The sequence below is a fragment of the Canis lupus genome, chromosome 5 (assembly GCF_048164855.1).
Source record: "Canis lupus baileyi chromosome 5, mCanLup2.hap1, whole genome shotgun sequence".
Lineage (NCBI taxonomy): Eukaryota > Metazoa > Chordata > Mammalia > Carnivora > Canidae > Canis > Canis lupus.
This window is the reverse complement of record NC_132842.1, coordinates 84702809-84723226: the sequence shown is the minus strand read 5'-3', so window position 1 is coordinate 84723226 and position 20418 is coordinate 84702809. Positions and strand designations below refer to the sequence as shown.

Sequence of the window (20418 nt, the reverse complement as noted above, 5' to 3'; positions counted from 1 at the left end):
TATTTCATCCACAGTGCAGCTTGGGATTGACAACAGCGGAAGTTAGAATTGAGCATGTATGTAGTGTAGACAGTGCCTTTGAGGGTAGTTTCCACTTGAGAACGTAGCCTGCGTGGAAGCCCTTGACGCCCTTGCCTGAGGCGTGGCTGCCCGTGACGGCTCCCTGTGTCCGCGTGTCTCTGCCCCCAGGAGCCCGGGAAGCGCTCGCAGCTGTGGAGGATGACGGGCGCGGGCATGCTGGCCCACGAGGGGTCTTCGGTGCCTCACAACCCCAGCAAGCCCCCTGCGGCCCGCTCCCCCGAGGGCTCCGCCATCTTGGACATCGCGGGTCTCGCTGCCGTAACCGACAACAGGTACTTTGCTAGGCAACTTTTGATGCGAGCCCATTGCTTCTAAACTCCGTTTCGGTGGAGATTCACACCAAAAAGTGAGTCTGTAAATGAAGTAAGAATTTTTATATTTTATATTGTGTTTTTCTTCAGTGAGAGACCTGTCACATTCCCAAATATGAGTTTTGGGGTCTTTATTTTATTTTTGTTAAGCTGTTGTTGAAATGCCCATGCAGACGTTTAAAAAAAATCCAACAGTAAGAAGGATATGTTATGAAAAAGTGAATTATCTCTTTGCACTAAACCTCCACTCCATTCCTTCGTAGAAGTGAGCAGATTTTTAAAGAATTTTTTAAGAATCTTGTTAAATCTTTTAAAAGCAGAAATAAATTATTGAGAGAATAATCAAATGCGTTTTTATGACCAACGCCTCGGATTCAAATCAGTTATCAGGGACAACTAAGTTACTTGGTAACTAAGTTACTTGATTTGCCTGTGCCTTAGTTTCTCCCCCCCCCCCCAGGTTTTTTTTTTTTTTTCTTGTGCCTTAGTTTCTTTATGCAGTCAGTATATTTGTTTCCAGTTGATACCTTATTCACTTTCAAAAGACTTTACATGACTTTAAAGTGAAAACCCAATATAAAATAAAAGTAATTGGAAATTTAATAGACAAAGCCGCTTGAAAATATTTTCAGACCTATTTGGCAGACGACCCTTCTCAAACTGATGACAGCTTGTTGCTGTGGGAATGCAGGGACCTGATTATTTCATTTACTGTGAATCCTTAAAAATATTGGAACTCCTTTGTGTGTCCCGTTTGTTGCTTTCCATTTTGTCTTATTCCTCTTCTCTCATTAAGAGATACCTAGCTGCCATGGGGTTCAGGCTATCTGCCCATTAATTTTAAGGGTGGAGGATATTGGAAGAAAAAAGAGGAAAACCACAATCCTGATATTCTCTTTAGGCCTAACATATTTGACTCCGAGGACTCACTGCATTTTCCCATATTCCAGATATGAGCCACTGATGCTAAGAAAGCCTGATCGCAGGCGAAGCACAACTCAGACATGGAGTTTCCGGGAAGGAAAACTGACCTGTGGTTTGCATGGGTTGGTTGTCCAGGTCAGTAGTGTTTGACACCCTCAGTTGCAGCAAGCCGTGGTTGAGCCGCCCTCGAAGCAAAGTCTCAATTAAGATACACACATTGAAAAGGGGAAATCATTATAGAACAAACATAGCTAGGAAACTCAAGGAACTTTTGTTGTGCATCTGTGTGTATTTAGGGGGAAATATTCTTAAAATATTAAGAATATGATATATAAAAAATGTATTGGGAATGATTGCCTGTAAGTAATGGGATTTTTTTTTTCTTGGCTTATCTGGATTGTTTTTCTTTGGCGATATAAATTACCTATGTAATTTTTAAAAGAAAGAAAGAAAAATGCCAGCTAAAGGTCTACCCCCAACTTCAGCGGATTGGTTTTAGTCCTGTGGAGTTAATCTAATATCTACAACAGACTTTTGTGAAGTGTTCTAGGGGGTGGTGAGCCATCATCATGGGTTCTATATTTTCCAGATTCTGTTTATTTCTGCATTCTTAATGGTGCCCAAATAAGCATTTAATTATTATAGCAAATGTCAGAATGAAGATTGCTGGTCAGTTTCTTTTGTCTTCAATCTGTCTACCTCATGGTAAACTGCCAGGTACTTTCTAAGCAAATATGTGTTTAGAAAATTACCAGGAGTTTGGATTTTCTGCCTTTCTGTCTTCAGGCCAGAAATGAGGCCATGGGTCTGAGATGAGTAGGTAGGATGTTGTCGCAGAGGTTTGGGCATAGAGCTGAACAACATGTGTGACCTGGTGCAGTCTCTGCCTCAGCCCAGGACTTTACCCCAAAAAAAGATACATAGGAGAGCATCAGTCCCTGGCTAGAGGACTCTTAATGTGTTAGTCCCTGGTGGATACCAGCCTGTCCCTTCACAGTGGGAGGAGGTTCTCCAGGGCAATGAGCAAAATTAGAAGGAGCCTCTGCCTGCTGTTTGGTGAGATTTATTTTATCTCTCTTGCCCTGAGCTTTTCTTGTCAAACATAAGCTGCTTGCTTCTATGAGGCACACATCTGGAATGGATTTGTGATTTTCAATTAGCAATACAATTCAGGCTTCTGGAGGCAAGAGAGGGCGCGCTGTAATTGTTGGGTCCTGGGTCTGACCTGGACTTTCCTTCCGGTTTGTTCCTAAAGCCCATGTAATTCGAATTCTCTTAGAACAGCCCTTCCCCCACCCCGCCTCGGAATCCTTTTCTGGTGTTTGTTGTTTCTTGAATCTATTTCATCATTTCTGTGGTTGTGAATGACCCCATAATAACAGTATTTAGCCGAGCAGGGTGTGCTTTGGTTAGGGAAATAAGCTTGTGTCAACCTTATTATTCTAAATAAAGTAATTGAGGGCATTAAACATCTTCTGACACTGCCCTGTTAAGGTTGTGTACACACTTTCTTTCCAAACTTAAAACAATCATAAAAAGCTTTCTCCATGTTGAAATCTCTCCTGTAAACCCAGCTCAGAGTTTCCTTTTCGTTACTCATATTTAAAAATTAACAAAGGGGATTGAGACACTCTAGCCATTGTCTTCTCTAGCCCTGTATCTGCTGTTCCATAGGCACGGTCCAGTAAACTTCCATTTTGCTTGGGGCAAAGAAGATACTTTCCTCCAATGATCTGAATAGCTGGCTCTCAGATGACATTCACCGTTCCCTGTTTCATTTTAGAAGAGATGCCATCTTTTGAATATTTGAGCTGACTCTCCAACCGTAGACCTGTTTGGGGAGGTTTTCAACTCTAGAATTTGCTTCTTATTGGAAAGCTGAATGATAGTTATAATTGATTTATTTTCAGAATGTTTCAGATTTTTAAGCAAACCCAAATGAGAATACTCAGAGAAACAGGACCTTGGTACGTTTTTAAAGCTTATTTTAATGACTAGAAGTTATGACTAAACCAATATACTCTGTTCTTACTCAGAATTCCCTAAATTCATATAGCATAACTTTCCATCTTTCCCAGATAATCCTCCTGGTTTTCATCTTCAGTAAAGCTGAAGAAACAGTAAATACTTTGTTAAAAATTGACCATGACACTTCAAAAGAGAATTTAAATTTGATAACTTGTTTAAAATGACATGTTAAATTGTCAAAGTCAGTGCCTTTCCCTTTTCTTAGACTTCTTTATTCTTTTAGGCCAAAGGAGGGCTTTCTGGTTTGTTTGATGGAGCTGAAGTTGTTCTTGGTCCTGATACTTCCATGGAGCTTTTGGGGCCAGTTCCACCTGAACAACAGTTTATCAACCAAAAAATGAGACCTGGTTCCGGAATGTTATCCATCAGAGTCATCCCAGATGGACCAACTAGAGCACTCCAGGTGATAATTTATCATAAGAACTGATGTGAATCTCACTGTACTTTCCCCCCCCACATTGGGTTATTCATTTAACAAATACTTATTGAAACATTTATGTTGGCTATGGGAGTATAATGTCCTTGTTTATAAAATGGGGGTATAAGACCTACTTCATAAAGTTGTTATAAGAATCGAAGTATAAAAATATAAGATGATATAAAAAAGGTATGAGAATTAAAGAAGGCAATACCGAGAATAGTACATATGATTATTTTCAATCATTATATATTGTAAATATTTAAATAATTAAAAATAATAATAAATAAATAATTGATATATTAACAACATTAATAACAAGATACATGAGGTCCTTGGTCAGACAATGACAGTATTGTGTTTTGAAAGCAGGAGTGGAGGGTGTTCTACAGAGTGCACGGGAAGGATTTACATTCCCGGACTTGGAGGCTTCCTAAGAGGAGTAATATTTAAGCTGAGTTTTCAGTCCTTGACTGAAAGGAGTTAGCCAAATCAAAAGGGAAGGTGGAGGATCTGTGCCCTAATAATAGTGCTCATTCAACAGTTATTTACTGAGCATTTCTTAGAGCCAAGCACGATTCTCAGTACTGAGTACATACTACTGAACAAATGGACAAAATTCCCTGCGGTCTTGGAGCTCACATTCTGGAGGGGTAGACAAACAAGAAGCCAACAACGTAATAAATCATATAGGATTTGCAAAGTTGATAAACGAAGGCCTGGAGATAAAAGGGAGTGGCCCAATTGGCACAGAGAGTATGCGCCAAGATAATGCTGGAGACAGAAGCAGGGGCCAGATTACAAAAAGCCTGATAGATGCTACAAGTTATGTGGGTTTTCTGTGACAGTGCAGTCAGGGAATGACACGACCAGAAATTTATTTTACATTGCTCATTCTGTCTCCAACGTGGAGGACTAGAGCAGATGAAAACTAGAGATAGAAGATCAGCTGAGGGCAACTGCAGTGATCTGGATGAGAGATTATGGCAGCCCATACTGGAGCGTGGCAGGGGTGCTCCTGAAGAGGTTGGCGAGAACCAAGCAGAAATGGGAACTTATCGAGGAGTAGAGTCTGGCAGATGTAGTGATTGATTGAAGGTGGTGAGGATGAGAGAGAGGAAGGAGCCAGGAATAGCCTTCAGGATTCTGAGTTGGGCAACTTGGAGGACAGTAATCCATGTCACTGAGATATGAATACAGAGCTGACTTCTGGGAGAAATGAGGAGTTATGTTTTGGACTTGTTAGTAAATGCTGTCCACATGAAAGTGTCCATCAGTCAGTGTAAATATGGGTCTGACGCTCAAGGGAGAGAGATCTGTACTGGAGATACAGGTTTATCAGGTCACGGTGTAATGAAAGAGCTGAGGGAAAGAGGGAGGATGCTGGTGTGCACCAGTGAACTCTCTGAGGTATATCATAATCCACAATATCTCTTGTACAAGCACTCTTTTAAGGCAAACATTGAATGCAGTGATGTTGAGGTTTGCATACTTTGACTTGACCAGTAATTCTAGATCACCTGTCGATGATGCCTGACCCTCACCATCTGAGGCTCTCATGGTCTAGCGTGGCATTTGCCGTGTAGACTTAAAACCAAGTTTACTTTATTATTACCCAAGTCTTACTTGGCAGTGCTTCCAAAACCCTTAACTTCCATAAGATTATGGAGCAGATAGTGACTTTTGACCTCTACAGTTGATATGGAACAGGTTTCACTGTGGAAGTATGAGCCCTCTTAGTACAGTGTTTTATTCAACTTCAGATAACAGATTTCTCCCAACGGAAAAGTGATCGTTCATCGTATGAAGTGGATGAACTTCCTGTTACTGAACAAGAGGTACAGAAATTAAAGAACCCAGACACAGAGCAGGAATTGGAAGTAAGTTTTAAGTATTGCAAATTCATTTCTTTATCATTAATTTGTTTAGAATTTTGCTCTGTGGTTTTCTCAGTTTTAGACCTATTTTCTCTCTGCCCTTGTGAATTCTAAACATAGCTGTTGCTTCATGGTGTTTAATGTCATCACAACATGAATGTGTGAACATGTTAATTAAATGACAGCTAAAGTTGAATGGGAGTGTAATAATGATCGCTGAAATAAGATGACAATAAAGAAAAAAAATTGAATTTTTACAGGACTGAGGATCAAGAATAGGCAAACTAGATTTTTTGAGGGGCCCCAGTTTTCTCTTGTCATCTTTCTTCCTCTCTCCCTTGTTTGGGTTTTGGAAAGTGAAAGTTTGAAAAGGAACCTGAGGAGCAGCCCGGGTGGCTCAGCAGTTTAGTGCTGCCTTCAGCTCAGGCCATGACCCTGGGGTCCCGGGATCGAGTCCCACGTCAGGCTCCCTCCATAGAGCCTGCTTCTCCCTCTGTCTGTGTTTCTGCCTCTCTCTGCGTGTGTCTCTCATGAATAAATAAATAAAATCTTAAAAAAAAAAAAGAAAGGAATCTGAGGTGAAGATGAAAATGTACACTTACTGGATATTTATTCAGTGATTTAGAAAAAAATTAAGGCCCTACATGTAAAGCACTGTGTTGGATATTATGGAAGTTCAGTAACTAGCTTACTAAAAAGCTTGCATCCCAAATAGGGAGAAGGATTCTCAGTTACTTAACTGTAATGAAATGCAAATGTCCTCAGTACTCTGAGAGAGGTATTATCATATCCTATCACTTTGGAGTTCTGGGTGGGGTGTGCACTGTGCCCTGAGAGAAAGGCTCCTAGTGAGAGGCTGAAGTTGGATAATATGACTCTTGTCTAAGTGGCTTTCACCTGCTCAGAGGTAAAGTAGAGGGATATAAGGCCATTTATTTTGTACTCTCCTGGCTACTTTGACCTCTTTTTTTTTTTTTTTTGGCCTCTTTTTAAACTGTCATTGTGTTGTATTTTGGTTTCCTTTCAGGTGCTTGTGAAGTTAGAAGGTGGAATTGGGTTGTCCTTAATTAATAAAGTCCCAGAAGAACTGGTTTTTGCAAGTCTTACAGGAATCAATGTGCATTATACACAGTTGGCAACGAGTCACATGCTTGAGCTCAGCATACAGGATGTACAGGTAATGGAGGGGCGTTTAGAACTTGTTAAATCTCCTTGTGTTCTTACTGAGTACCCACCTAGGTCCAGTGTTTGGTGTCCTAAAAACATTAATGCTTTGGCAGAAATATCTTACTGTGGCTTTCAAAAAAGTATTCTATGAAAATAATTGTTGTTGTCTATGTTTATTTCACCAATTTTTCTATATAGTAGCCAGTTCATCCGTAACTTAGATAATTTAGTCAAAGTGGCGTGGAGGAAGGTGGCCCATGATTCCCCATTTGCCAATAGGAAAAAATAACAGGAAATCATGTAACCATCATTAGGGGAATCGAAGTTCATTATACAGAGAAAAAAAATAAAGGAACTGGACTATGCTTCTGGCCAAGATGTACTAACAGGGGCCAGATTTACTCTTTTACCTGAAGCAACCCCCAAGTTCAGATAAAATAAGGAGACTGCAGGTTTAAAGCACAGTAAACCAGGCATCGAAAGACTGACTCCTGAGACGTGGGGAACAAAAGAGCTGAGCCCTGCATTCACCTCAGTTACTGCCTTGAGAACGTTTCCAGACTATGGCCTTGTGAGGAGGGAGACTGAGACAGAGCCGAGCAGTGTGAATGAGCTAAACAGGCAGAGCAGAGGGATCCAAGACTGAGACATCTAGAGTTCACAGGGTAGCCTACCTGGGAAGAACATGCTGCATGGAAAGAAAGCTCAGGAGATCTGCAGAGGGGTTCCGTGAGCGTTTAGCAGAGGACAGATCAATGATGCATGTAAGGAAACTATCATCTGAACCATCCAAAAGGATCAGGGATGCATCTGCTGCTCACCCAGGGCTGGGGATGGATTTTGTTCCCCTAGCCAGACTGGAAACACTAATAACATATGTGAGTTGGGAAGAATCCTCCAGCAAGTCCTGCCTTTGTAGTGAACTATAATTAGCCCTCTGCTGAGCACTGTTCCAGACCTACCTAACAAATCATAAAAGGAAAATCGGAAAGGGTCGATCTGTTTCCAAGTAATTTAACTGTATCCCTGAACAAAGCTCAAGATTTAATGGAATACAAAAATACCCAGCACCCAGCAAAGTAAAATTCACAATATCTGGCATCCTGTCAAAAATTACCAGGTGTGCAAAGGGGCAGGAAAACACAATATATAATGAGAATAATCAGTCGAACTAACCCAGGCTAACACAGATGTTAGAATTTTCAGAGAGGGACATTAAAACTGTTATTATAACTGCATTGTACATTGTTCTAAAGTTAAGTAGAGACATAGAAGATATGAAAGACTCAAATTTCTAGAGATTAAAATGAAATGAAAACCACACTGCATTCAATTAATAGCAGGTGACACAGTACAGAAAAAAAATTAGTGAACTTGAAGATATAGCAATGAAATGTGTCCAAATTGAAATGCCCAGAGGAAAATAATCCATAAAAAGAAAACGGCATCAGTGGCCTATGGGACAACCTCAAACACCTAACATATGGATAATTGGAGTCCTCGAAGGCTAAGAGTGAGAAGAGGGCATATAAAAAATATTTGAAGAAATCTTGGCCATAAATTTTCCAAACTAAACCCACAGAAGTTCAAGCACAAACCCAAACATGCATGCGTGTGCATGCACACACATGAAGGAAACTATACCAAAGTATGTCATAATTACTCAAAAGCAATGATGATATATCCAGATTAAACAAGACCTGTCACATGCCAGGAGCAAAAGTGAACATGAGACCTGACTTCTCATTGAGAATGATGTGAGTGAGAAGATAGTAACATCTTTAAAGTACTAGAAAAACTGTCAGCCTAGGATTCTGTGCCCAGTGAATATATCTTTCAAAAACTAGAATGAAATAAAAATGCTTTTAGACGTGCAAAAGCTAAAAGAGCTCATTACCAGCATCATGCTAAAATAATAATAATAATAATAATAACATTCAGACAGAAGGGAATGGTAGTAGCTGGAAATCTGGATCTATACAGAGGAATGAAAAGCACCTGGAATGATAAATACACAGGTAAATAGTATTATTTTCTAATCTTTTAGATCTCTTTAAGAGATAACTACTTAGACAAAACTGACAGCACTATATTTTGGAGTCTATAACACGTTAGGGTAAGAATGACAATAGCATGAAGCAGGGGTAGGGGAGAAGTGGAAGTATGTTAACTGTAATGTTCTTAAAAGCAAAGTAGTCTGCTATGATTTGAATGTAAACTGGTAAGTTAAAGATGAGTACCATAAACCCTAAGGCAACAAAGAGCTACAACTGATAATCCAACAAAGGAGAGAAGATGAATAACCCAAGAGAAGGCATAACAAGCAGAAAACATGGGAAAGAACAGATGAGACAAATAGGAAACAAATAGCAAGATGGTAGACTCATTCAAACCTAACTGTACCAATTAAATAAACATAAATGTTAATAAACACCTCCAACTGAAAGGCAGAGATGATCAGATTGGATTAAAAATCGAGTTCCAAGTATGTGCTGCCTCCAAGGAACATAGTAAATTAAAGACACAAATAGGTTAAAAAGAATGGAAAAAAGACGTACTGAGCTGGAACTAGTCCTAAGAAAGTGGGAACGGCTAGATTCCTGTCAGAATCTATTACAGAGCAAAGCATGTTAACAGGAATAAGGAAGGTAGTTTCCTAATGATAAAAGAGATGGTTTATCAAGAGGATATAACGATCCCGACTATTTATGTACCTGAACGTAGGGCTTTGAAATACAGGAAGCAAAAACTGATAGCAGTGAAAGAAGAAATGGACAAGTACACGATTATAGTGGAAGATTTCACTACTCTCTCTGAATAATTGATAGAATTATCAAATAAGCAGCAGCTCATCAAAGGCATATGAGACTTGAATAGCACTGCCAGCCAAGTAGCCCAATTGACGTTTATCCAGCAGCCCACCCAGCAACAGCAGAAAACATGTTCTTCCCCAGTGTGCAGGAAACTTCCAAGAGAGACCATATTCTGGACCAGAAAGCAACGCCCAAGTGCAAAAGGATTCAAGTCACACACAGTCTATTCTCTGATGACAACGGAATCAAAGTAGAAATAGCAGAAAGATAGTTGGAAAAGTCCCCCAGATGATTGGAAACTAAAAAACACACTTCTGAAATAGCTCAGAGATCAAAAAAGAAATCAAAAGAGAAATTAGAATATATTTGAACTGAATAAAGACAAAAACACAACATGTCAAAGTTGGTGGAACGCTCCTGGACCTGTACCGAAGGGAGATTTATAGCTGTATTAGAGGAGAAAGTTCGGGAAACTATGGACTCAGGTATCATCTTAAGAAACTAAACAACAACAAAGTAAGTCCCAAATAAGCAGAAGAAAGGAAATAAAACTAAGAATCCCAGTGGAAATCACTTCAGTGATTCACTTTCAGTGAACAACCATGGAAAAAAAGGAGGAAATGGGTCAAAAGCTGTATCTTTGAGAAGATCAGTTAAACTAACAAACTTCTAAGGAGTCTGATCACGAGAGAAAAAAGAGAAGACACAAATCACTAATACCAGGAGAAGGAGAGGTGCCAGACAAGCCAAAAACTTGACAGTTGTCTGGGGGACGGAGCTTTTGGGAGGAGCTGAAAGCTTGTCCTGTCCCCGCACTGGCCACTGGGTTGTGTGGCTGGCTCTTGACTTTCAAGGCCACTGCAGACCTGGGGAGGGGACCGTGGGAATGCCACAGAGCTGGCCGTTCATGCTGCCTTTCAGCTAACTTTCTCCAGTAAATGACCCCTGGATTGTTGCAAGCGTTTGGTTAACTTTCAGAGCTCTGATAAGGTTGATTTTGACAGTTTCCATTAGAGGGGTTTTTTTTTGTTTGTTTAAGATTTTATTTATTTATTCATGACAGAGAGAGAGAGAGGCAGAGACACAGGCAGAGGGAGGGGGAGAAGCAGGCTCCACGCAGGGAGCCCGACACGGGACCCGATCCCAGGTCTCCAGGACCACACCCTGGGCCAAACCGCTGGGCCACCGGCGCTGCCCTCCGCTAGAGTTTTGTTGTCATGCCGTCAAGACAGCTGTTCTGTTTGTAGCATCATGCTTGCAGCTTTTCTTTCCAGCTGCCAGCAGGATTAATGTGTCCAGGAAACCAGTTCCTGGTAAACATTTCCAGAAGAAGGATCCAAAGACCTAGACTGTGGTTCTTTCCCCAGGTGGGCACCCTGTGTTCCTCCTGGAAGTGGGCAGTCTGTGCCCATCTCCAGGGTGTCCTCCTGCAGACCCATGCACTGCTGTCCATACCAAAACTCCTTTCAGAAAAATGTTTTCTTTTGTCTTATATCACAAAGAGCAAATTGTTCAGGCTAATCACATCCCATTTGATTGAGGACAGATAGAAAGTTATTATCTTTGTCTTTTTTTTTTTTTAACCTCAGAGAGAAAATTCAAGGAGCCATTTGAGCTTTGTGAATTTCATTAACTTTTTAATCAAAATTTTTTTTTCTGCTATAATACCTCTTGATTTAATGTGGGCTGTAAGTCATAGAAAGTAAACAGATTTGAGAGTTTACTATGATGACAGCATTGGGAGAAAGGACGTTTAAAAATAGAAAATAATGGTCCCGTCCTTAGGGAGCATCTAATCTAATTGGCAGAATAAAACTAGAATTCATAACTCTTATACATCTTGTATCAAATGTGTTTGGGGAAAGAATAAAGGAGAGGTTAGAGTAAGGTGAGAACTTTTGTGTTTCCTCTATTGGATATGACAGGTCATTCATTTAGTGAGTAAATTCTTAGAGCAGCAGCAGTGCCCCGGGCATGGCACTAGGCTCTAGCGATACAGCCGTGACTCAGAAGATGAAGGCTCAGCTTCCTTTGGGCTAATTACAGCCTCGGGAAGGAGGCAGCCTGTAAGGTCCCAAGCAGGCGAGTATAATGATTGGCACCAGTGGGAATTGCTAAAAAGAATACAGAAGGATGGTGCTACTCTTTAGGTGAAGTGGCCTGGGAAGTTCCTCCCGAAGAAGTGAGAGCTGAGCTTGAAGGAAGAGAATGAGTGCAGAAGGATGTTAGGGTCAGAAGCTTTCCCTCAGAATTCAGACTCTGAGAGGAGAGTTCCCCCCCTTTTGGGGAATAGCCAGCAGGCTCATGTGTGGGGGTTGTAGTGGACCTGGAGGGGAGTGCTGTGTGCTAAAGACGGGGAAGTAGGCACTGTGTGTCATGGCAGGCTGTGGAGGCGTGGCGAGAAGTTTGGTTTCATCCCAAGAGGAAAGGAAGCCACTGACAGACAGATGTAAAGGGAGGAGGGACATGACTTGATTTGTATTTTTGAAAGATCACTTTGCTGCTGTGCAGGGAGTACACGATCAGGGCAAGGATGGAAGTAGGAAAATGTGTTCACGGTCCCTCACCCTTATCTCAGCAGCTTGAGAGCCAGCCGGCTCTACAGGTGGCTGCGTGGCAGGCCGTGTGGCATAATGGGAGGGTCACAGTATTTGGGGCCAGAAACACCTCCATTTGAGTCCCAACTCTTCCGTTTCACTTAGCTGTGTGAATGTGGGCAAGTGATCTGAGTTCCCTAAGCTTCTGTTTACTCGTTTGTAAAATGGGGAGGAATAATCTTAGCCTTTAGGGTTGTAGTAAGGGATGTGCTAAGTAATGTGTGGGAAGTACACACAGAGGTTCCCAACGGATGTTCTCTTCCCTCATCCTGATTCGGAGCTTTGACACAAGCAAGTGGGGGTGGGTGCTCCCCGCATGAGCCTTTTGCCGTCCACAACCATAGCGCGGTGCAGAGTGCACACTCAGCTATGGTGCTGACGGCTGTGGGCGAATAGAGCAGTGCCTGATGCCGCTTCATCATTTCATTCCCAACAGGGACTCGACTTTGGGAAAGGCCGCTATTTGCATTTGGTGGCCAGGCAAGCACTGATTCCCTAGTTTTCCCGGTCTGGTGTCGCTTCACTTCATTCATCTGTATCCTAGTGGTCAGGAGCACTGGGCTTGGGGTCAAGGGGCTCTCTCCTCAGCTCCTTCATCTGTGCCATAAGGAGGCGGTGGTTAGGGCTGCAGTGGGACCCTGACTGCAGTAACTCTTGACAGGTGTCCTGTGACTCAGATCCTGCATCAGGCTAGCTTGGTGCTTGGCACATAGTATTCACCTCATAAAGGAGAGCTTCTGTTGCCATCCCTACTGCAATTAGTGCTGCTCTGCAGCGAGAATGAATTTTTTTTTCTTTTAAAGGTTTTATTTATTTATTCATAAGAGACAGAGAGAGAGAGAGAGAGAGAGAGGCAGAGACACAGGCAGAGGGAGAAGCAGGATCCATGAAGGGAGCCTGACATGGGACTCAATCCCGGGTCTCCAGGATCACGCCCTGGGCCGAAGGCAGGCGCTCAACTGCTGAGCCACCCAGGGATCCCAGAATGAATTTTTCTAGAGCAAAATGGCAGCAGTACTTTCTCTGAGTGTCCTGCATAGGATGAGACCCCACTCAATGGTAGCTGAGAACTGAGCAGTTGTCTGTTCTTGTTTTGTTTTGCTGCTTTTTCATGTGCCAGGTGGACAATCAGCTCATTGGAACTACTCAGCCCTTCATGCTCTACGTGACTCCCCTGAGCAACGAGAATGAGGTCATCGAGACCGGCCCTGCCGTGCAAGTGAATGCAGTAAAGTTCCCCAGTAAGAGCGCACTGACCAACATCTACAAGGTAGGCTGAGGGGAGAGCCTGGTGGGCTTGGCATGGTGGCAGGAGGCTGATGGGTTCCCTCACAGCTGAGTCCCTGAACAGCAGTGCGGGGTGTGGCTGGAAGTTGTCCTGTGGACTTAACTCCGTGGTGTAGAGGGATTTACAATAACTGCTCTTAGCACCTTGTATTCTCAACTGTGGCTTCGACTGCATGTGAGAGTGCCCAGTTTGTAGGGGCGGAGCCTGTATTTGTCAGAGTAAAAAGTCTCTGTGGGAAAGCATAACATCTTCCAGATTGGTCAGGACCAGGCATGATCCAGATGTGTTATTAAAATAGAATAATTAGAAAGGGAGTGGTAGGAGGGGTCTGACCTCGGGACAGATGTCCTCCCACATAAGCTAACACGCTGTTTAATAAAAGCATGTTGTTCAAAAGAGATAAACTTTCTTTCCTGGAGAATTTTTCACATATGAGTGAGCTGATAACGGCAGCAAATTCTGGAAAAGTGGGAGCTAAGAGGTTGCTTCCATATTTCGGGCCTCTGTCACCATTACCAGGGGGGGCCCTCCAATCCTACTGCTCCTTAAACTAGCTGCTGTCCATGTGAGCTCAGCACCATAACCCTGTCCACCGCAGCCCATCTGCAAGCGCGATCCTGACTAAGGAGATACAGATGCCCTGGAAACCAAACAGTAGGGTGGCAAACTGTATTAAACCTCTCCTGGAATTTTTGGCTAATGATGACAATGTAGAGAGAGATGAGCCAGAAATCATTTGGCGATGTGTCCTTCTTAATGGCACAGATGAAAATTCCTTCTGGTGTTTACACTATTAATCAGAATTTCTTTCTCTCTAGCATCTGATGATCACAGCTCAGAGATTCACGGTGCAAATTGAGGAGAAACTGCTCCTCAAGCTGCTGAGTTTTTTTGGCTATGATCAAGCAGAATCAGGTACGTCAAATGTTCTAAGTTTGTGTCTGGGAACTGACCCAAGAATGGCATTTTTTAGTTTGGTTGTGAAGATGGGTAGCCTCTGAGTGCCCGACAAGCTCCCTTTCCACCTCAGAGCTCGAGCTCAGAAGCTGAGGCCTGTGTCTCAGCGGCTTTTTCCAAGTTCGGTCTATTGATGGGGGAGGAGGGCTGATGGCTGATGTGGACACGGAGGAAGCTTTTTGGAGTTGTCCTGGGGTACCCAGGGTTAAGCCTTTGGGAAGCAGCATACTTTTCCTCTTCGCTGTGGATTTTTTTTGACTCATCTGTTTGAAGATAATAGAAATGATGTTTGTCATTTAGCAAAGCACTTTGCTTCTTAACCTTTGTTTAGTAAACAGACTCTGGGCAAGAATCAAATCCCTTCGGCCGTTCCTTTGGTTTATGCGAGGACAAAAAATTGGCTAGCCTTAACTTCTTAACTTTTTACATCCATGCCTGTATGCCTCAGTGTCATTACCAAGCTTCCTAGCTACTTGACTCTTTGGAGAGGGGAGTGAGAGAAGCTCTTGGAAACCCTCCATGTTCCAACAGTCACTACAGAAATCATGTAGCTTTTGTTTCTGTATTTTAGTTTCCTCCTCATCGCCTTTGTAAGATTGAATATAGAGCTTAGAAAGAAGTCGGTAATACTTAGTCTTTTGAAGACTAAATTGCATACTAAGCCTAAAGACATGGTAATATGGACTTGTACATTTATATGCCCACATGGGCTAGAGAAAAAAAAATCACTGGGGGACATGTGTGCATATGTATATACTTACACACCATGCAAGAAAAATAATTTTGCTCTTTAACTCAGACATAGAATTTAAACGTTAAGTGTACTTGGAATCAAGAGCAAGATCCTGTCTGCTTAAGACTGTGTTTTCCACTTTGGGTTGGAACACTGGTGTTTATTTGTATTCAGACAGCCAGTTGAGGGTCTGCCTGCCGGGTAGCCAGTCTCTTTTGGCACCTTCCTGGGAAGTTATACTTTAAATTTTACTGGACGTGCTTTTCTTGTAAGTTGCTCTAAATAAATTTCTTACCAAGCATTGTATAGTTGATTTAGATGTTTGTAAGCTCCTGGCCTGTCTTTTCCTGGAGCATCTCCTCCACTTTCTCTGGCCATTTCCGTTCCCTGAATACAGATAGGCAGGTCTCTGTGGCAGTGACATTTTCTAAAACCTAGTCCCTTGTTTTCTATAAATAGAACCATAATAGCTTATAGTATACATTGGTTTGTTTGTTAGGCAGACCTGTACAGTCTCCTTGGTTTTATTTCGAAGGCACATAAAGCCAAGTGAAAATGGCTGACCAGAGGGTGTGGGCACAGGAGCAAGTGAAAGAGCACATTGCCATGTGCCAGCTCGTAGTACTCTTTTTCACTTACGAGAAGTAAAAAAAAATCTGCCTTGACTCTGCTGCTTTCCCAAATGCCCACCATTTGGGAAAGAGGGTGCTTATTGTCATGACGTCAGTGCTTTATAGCCTACAGCCTGTTTCTTTTTAAAGGCATTCTGTTTCACTCAGATGCGTTATTTAATTGGTCATGTTCATTATGATTCAGTTAAACTCTACTCCAATGGATGATATTTGGATATCATCTTATGAAATAAATTCAGATAATCTGGGTCATTAATGACAAGCATAACAGCAGGGTTTTAGAAAACTCATAGCCAGCAAACACACCCATGACCTCTGGCTTCCCCACCTGCATGATTTTTTCCAAAGATGAGATCTGCCAGATGGCAGAGAGTCACAAATCAAAAGATTAGGCTGTTGTACTTTTTGATAAGCAACATGAAACAGATCTCTTTTGCAAAGAAATGGCATCAGGATACTGTACGTATCACCAAATCCTGAAAAACTAAACTTAGAGAGATGTGTACATTTTCTATGAATTTTTTTTCAATGTTAGCATTTGAATCGTGAGACTTCAGGAGACTTTCTTTTTTTTTTAAATTCACAATTTTACTCTTGTACTAGAGGTGGAAAAGTATGATGAAAACCTCCATGAAAAGACAGTTGAGCAAGGTGGAACACCAATTCGATACTACTTTGAAAATCTCAAAATCAGCATTCCCCAGATCAAGCTGAGTGTGTTCACTTCCAACAAGCTACCATTGGATCTTAAGGTAAGCTGATATCTGGATAAGTTATTTAAATGACTTTCCCTGTAAGAGAATAAGTGTGTTTACTATTTGCGTTTTCTGTCCAGGATCATTGTTTATAGCAGACATTTTTATAGGTTTCCCTTCTTGAAGGTTTGACATATACATACCATATATACACGCGTATACACGCGTATATGTATACGTACTTTTTAGAAAACATTTAAGTAAGACTGCTAAAGATTGAGGAGTAATGAGAGTAAACAGAATCACATAAAACTCATCTGCCATCTTCTTAGCTCTTGACTTATTAGCTCAGTGAGGTAAGAGCCTACTTTCCTAGGGCCACTACCAGATTCAGGAGAAAAGCTACAACCAAGATAATACCTTCCTTTTGTGCCCAAGACCTGCCTGCCCTCTTAGTTCTCTCCTCATCAGTATCTATCTCTTTGTGAATGGTTGACACTAGAAATGTCAGCCATCTTCAAGGAACATACTGGCCACGTACCACTGAGGTGTGACCTCACATACCACCATGATCAGAATGTGACGTGCCTGCAGATCATCCTGGTCCTCACTTGGCAGATACAGCCTGAATTCTGTCTTCATTTGCTGTAATAAGATCTATTTTAATGAAGGGATGGGGCTGGGATTCAAATGCAAGCCTATGTGACTGTGCTATACTATACCGTATATTATCTACCCCCTAGAAGATAAGGCATCAGAGAATTTTAGAGCTGTAAGAGTCCTCAGTGATCCCCTTGCTCAGTGAACAAGCCTGTTGGCGTTCAAAGCATTCTTTAACTCAAGCCTGTGTAGATAGGCCATGATGGGAGCAGGAAGAGGCCCCAGGTCTTTTCGAAAGTCTTTTCTTAGACTGAGTCTAAATCTGCCTCGCTGCAGCTCAGACCTATTGCTTCCAGTTCTTTTCCTTTGTTGACCTTGAAGATGGTTGTCAAGGCATTCATCCCCCTACTAACCACCAGCCCAGGACGTGTCCACTGACTCACCCTGCCTCCTTTCAGATGCTGCATGATGGCCTCTCTTCTGAACAGGGATAGCTACAGACCTGAAAAAAAATAATAATAAGTGTGGAGTCATATAAATTCAGATGCCTACCAGGATTATGCTAGCAATGTAGCAAGTGAAGCAGTACTGTGGGGACCGTTGCATGTCGGCTTTGCTCACTTCACCTGAAGGGGCAGCTTCAGCTCAGGTCCCACCAGTTGCTGTCTCACAGGGTAACATGAACCCAGTGTTGCTGGATCTTCAGATTTTTCAAGTGAAGCCGGAAATCTGGACTTTTATGTGGAATCTACTGGTTTTGAAACGTTGGCCACCAGTTTGAGTTGTTTTCTTTAAAAACGTTTTGGGTCTAACAAAACACATGTGCAGGCCTCCTGTGGCGCGTGGTTTGCCAACTCACAACTTCTAAAATAGACCTGTAGGTAATGAGACAGTAGTCTGGTGAACACTAGATCATACTAGATTGGGATGGAGCAAGAGCGACTGCTTCATTTTGATGGCAAGCTGGGGATGAGCAATCGGGAGTGCCAGTAGGGACCAGAGGAGCAGGAATTGCTTTGCAACTGTCTTGAGAACAGCGCCGTGTGCCCTTTCCAACAGACTCTCCTGTCTGCTTGATTGGCTTTAATTTCATGTTTCCCAGGAGACTAAAGATACTTATAATTAGCATGGGAGTGGGGGGAAAACCATGGGAAAACCACTATCTTGCTAATATCCACAAGTATCCACTTGACTTATGTGACCCCTTGGAATGGGTTTGTTTGATAAAGTATATATTCCCCCAGAACACTTGGCACTCACCCAACAAACCAATGTTAAGCATTTCCTGAGAGTTAAGGACTTCTTGTTTTTTAAATCATCTTACTTAGAAACACAGACACCTAACTATTCCTTTCAAATTGCTCCCAGCAGAAAACTTTCCCCCAGACTGACAAATGCAATATGATTTCCTACAGTTGAAGTAGCTCCAGACCCCAGTTATATGGTACCGATGCTTGCATGTACGCTCTGCGAACAATAAACTGGGAATCCGTTAAGTCGAATGTTTCACTTGGCATTGTACCGAAGGAACATTTTGAAGACATTTTCAAATGATCGTTAAAGAAATCCAGTGGAACAGCCGTGTCTTGAGGCGTGGGGCGGGGGGTACCCCGAATGGGGCACATTAATGTTTCAGGCAGGGTGCTGGGAATTGGGACTTCAGAGTTAAATTCTAAGCTTGTGGAAGTCACCATTTCACCATGTCTCGAGTTCTCCTAGTGGAGTCTGGGGCTCATAAAATAATGTCATTTATTCAAAGAGTTTCCTAACAGAGTAATATCCCTTTATTAGTAGCTCTTAGGAAGAGCAATATGCTCTTTGAGATGAATATGTAATGGCTAAAAGTATGTGCTTAGGGAATGGAGTGCTATCCCAGAGCAGGAATCGCAAGAGTCTGACTAAAAGGTAACCATGTCTTTGGTATTGAAGGAATAATTATCTTGATTCTCTTGACTGCAGGCCAGAAGTGAGGCTGTCAGAAGTCTCAGAGGGAAGTCTCTTCAGGTTTACACTGAGGGTACATTATTGCCAGATATAGTGTCTGTTCAGAAGGACTCAGAGCAGTTTCCCATCTGCTATCTCGATTGGATTCCTTCCTCTGTGATGGGAGAAGGGGGAGATAATAGTTCCATTTCACAAATGCAGAGACATTCCTCCCTGCCCCCCTTCTCTCCATTATTCTCCCAGGCGCGCATGTTAGAGACTAGCAGGGTAAGATCGAAAAACGCCAGGTAGCTTATATGTACTTTGGGGTTTTTTTGAAAGATCAAAAGAAGCCAGGAGCCTTTAAAAGGTTTCACGAGGTGGCCTACAGCAGTCCTTTTCCCATTTAGAGCATTGGGGTATTACAAAAGAAGGGCTTTAATTGAGCAATCTAGTTTGGAAGAAAACCCACATTTTAATGGTCAGAGAGCAAGAGGGTGGGGGTGAGGGGGAATTTCAAACAAAGACACTATTTAAAAAGCCTAAAACTGTCTTCTCAAAGGCTTGAAATAATTTGTTGGGAAACTTCAGACCCTTTACTTTTTTCCTCCCCTCCCTAAATAAAAACCAGATTTGTTAAAAGGAAAAAAGATCCAGTATTGTTAATTGTATTTCAGAAAGTGCCAGAGAGGGAAATATCCCTGTAGTTTTAAACACTGTCCCAGGAGGGAAATGGGCAAATACCCTGCTTCACATAAACAGTCTCTATGTACCATAAATAAACCTTTAAAGAATGAATTCCAGACAGTTCTGTTTAGTGCAGGATAAACTAAGAAAGGAAAGGACGTGGCCCAGGGACTGGCTTGTGATCTGAGACCTTATGGCATATGGACAGGTATTTCTTCTTTCAGCTCTCTAAAGTTTCTGGAAAACTTCAGTTTTCATCTGGTAGAGGTAGGACTAGACAGTTTCCTAGTTTTATTAGGAACTCCTGAGCACAGATTGCTGTCTCTAGAATCTGTATAACAGGAAGCTGTCTGCCACTTGAATAAATAAGCATCAACTTTGTATACTACTGTATTTGATTAGTCATTTAGTTACTACAGGAAAAAAGTCCTGCTTATAGCTCTTTCCCTCTCATCTGGTCTACTTGGACTGACCAGAACAACCTGAAGGTGGCAGAGTGATTCACCCCCAAAGGCTGAATCTCCACTCTTGGCAACTGTGGGAGGCCCACAAGCAGTAAAGGACGAGGTGGAGATCATTTTTACCAAAGGACCGGAGTATCTCCTCGGAAGTACATTAGCCATTCAGAAAGGGGAGAGTGTCTCTCGTGAGGGCTTTGACAACTTGGTAGAGGCTTCCGAGTCTTTG

General features: G+C 42.2%; 1 protein-coding gene across 10 annotated transcripts in view; it reads left to right on the top strand.

Moving 5' to 3' along the window:
* Nucleotides 1–20418, top strand: part of VPS13D (vacuolar protein sorting 13 homolog D) — a 236859-nt gene that overhangs the window by 128565 nt on the left and 87876 nt on the right. For 9 of the 10 annotated variants that reach the window (XM_072828308.1, XM_072828307.1, XM_072828306.1 and 6 more), the window contains 8 exons: nt 190–353; nt 1343–1451; nt 3568–3747; nt 5526–5642; nt 6667–6816; nt 13337–13486; nt 14323–14419; nt 16430–16578. In XM_072828308.1, the coding sequence (XP_072684409.1) occupies nt 190–353; nt 1343–1451; nt 3568–3747; nt 5526–5642; nt 6667–6816; nt 13337–13486; nt 14323–14419; nt 16430–16578 (1116 nt within the window). Of the gene's footprint in view, nt 1–189; nt 428–1342; nt 1452–3567; nt 3748–5525; nt 5643–6666; nt 6817–13336; nt 13487–14322; nt 14420–16429; nt 16579–20418 lie in introns of those variants that run through there. The other variant, XM_072828314.1, reaches the window with a different exon arrangement.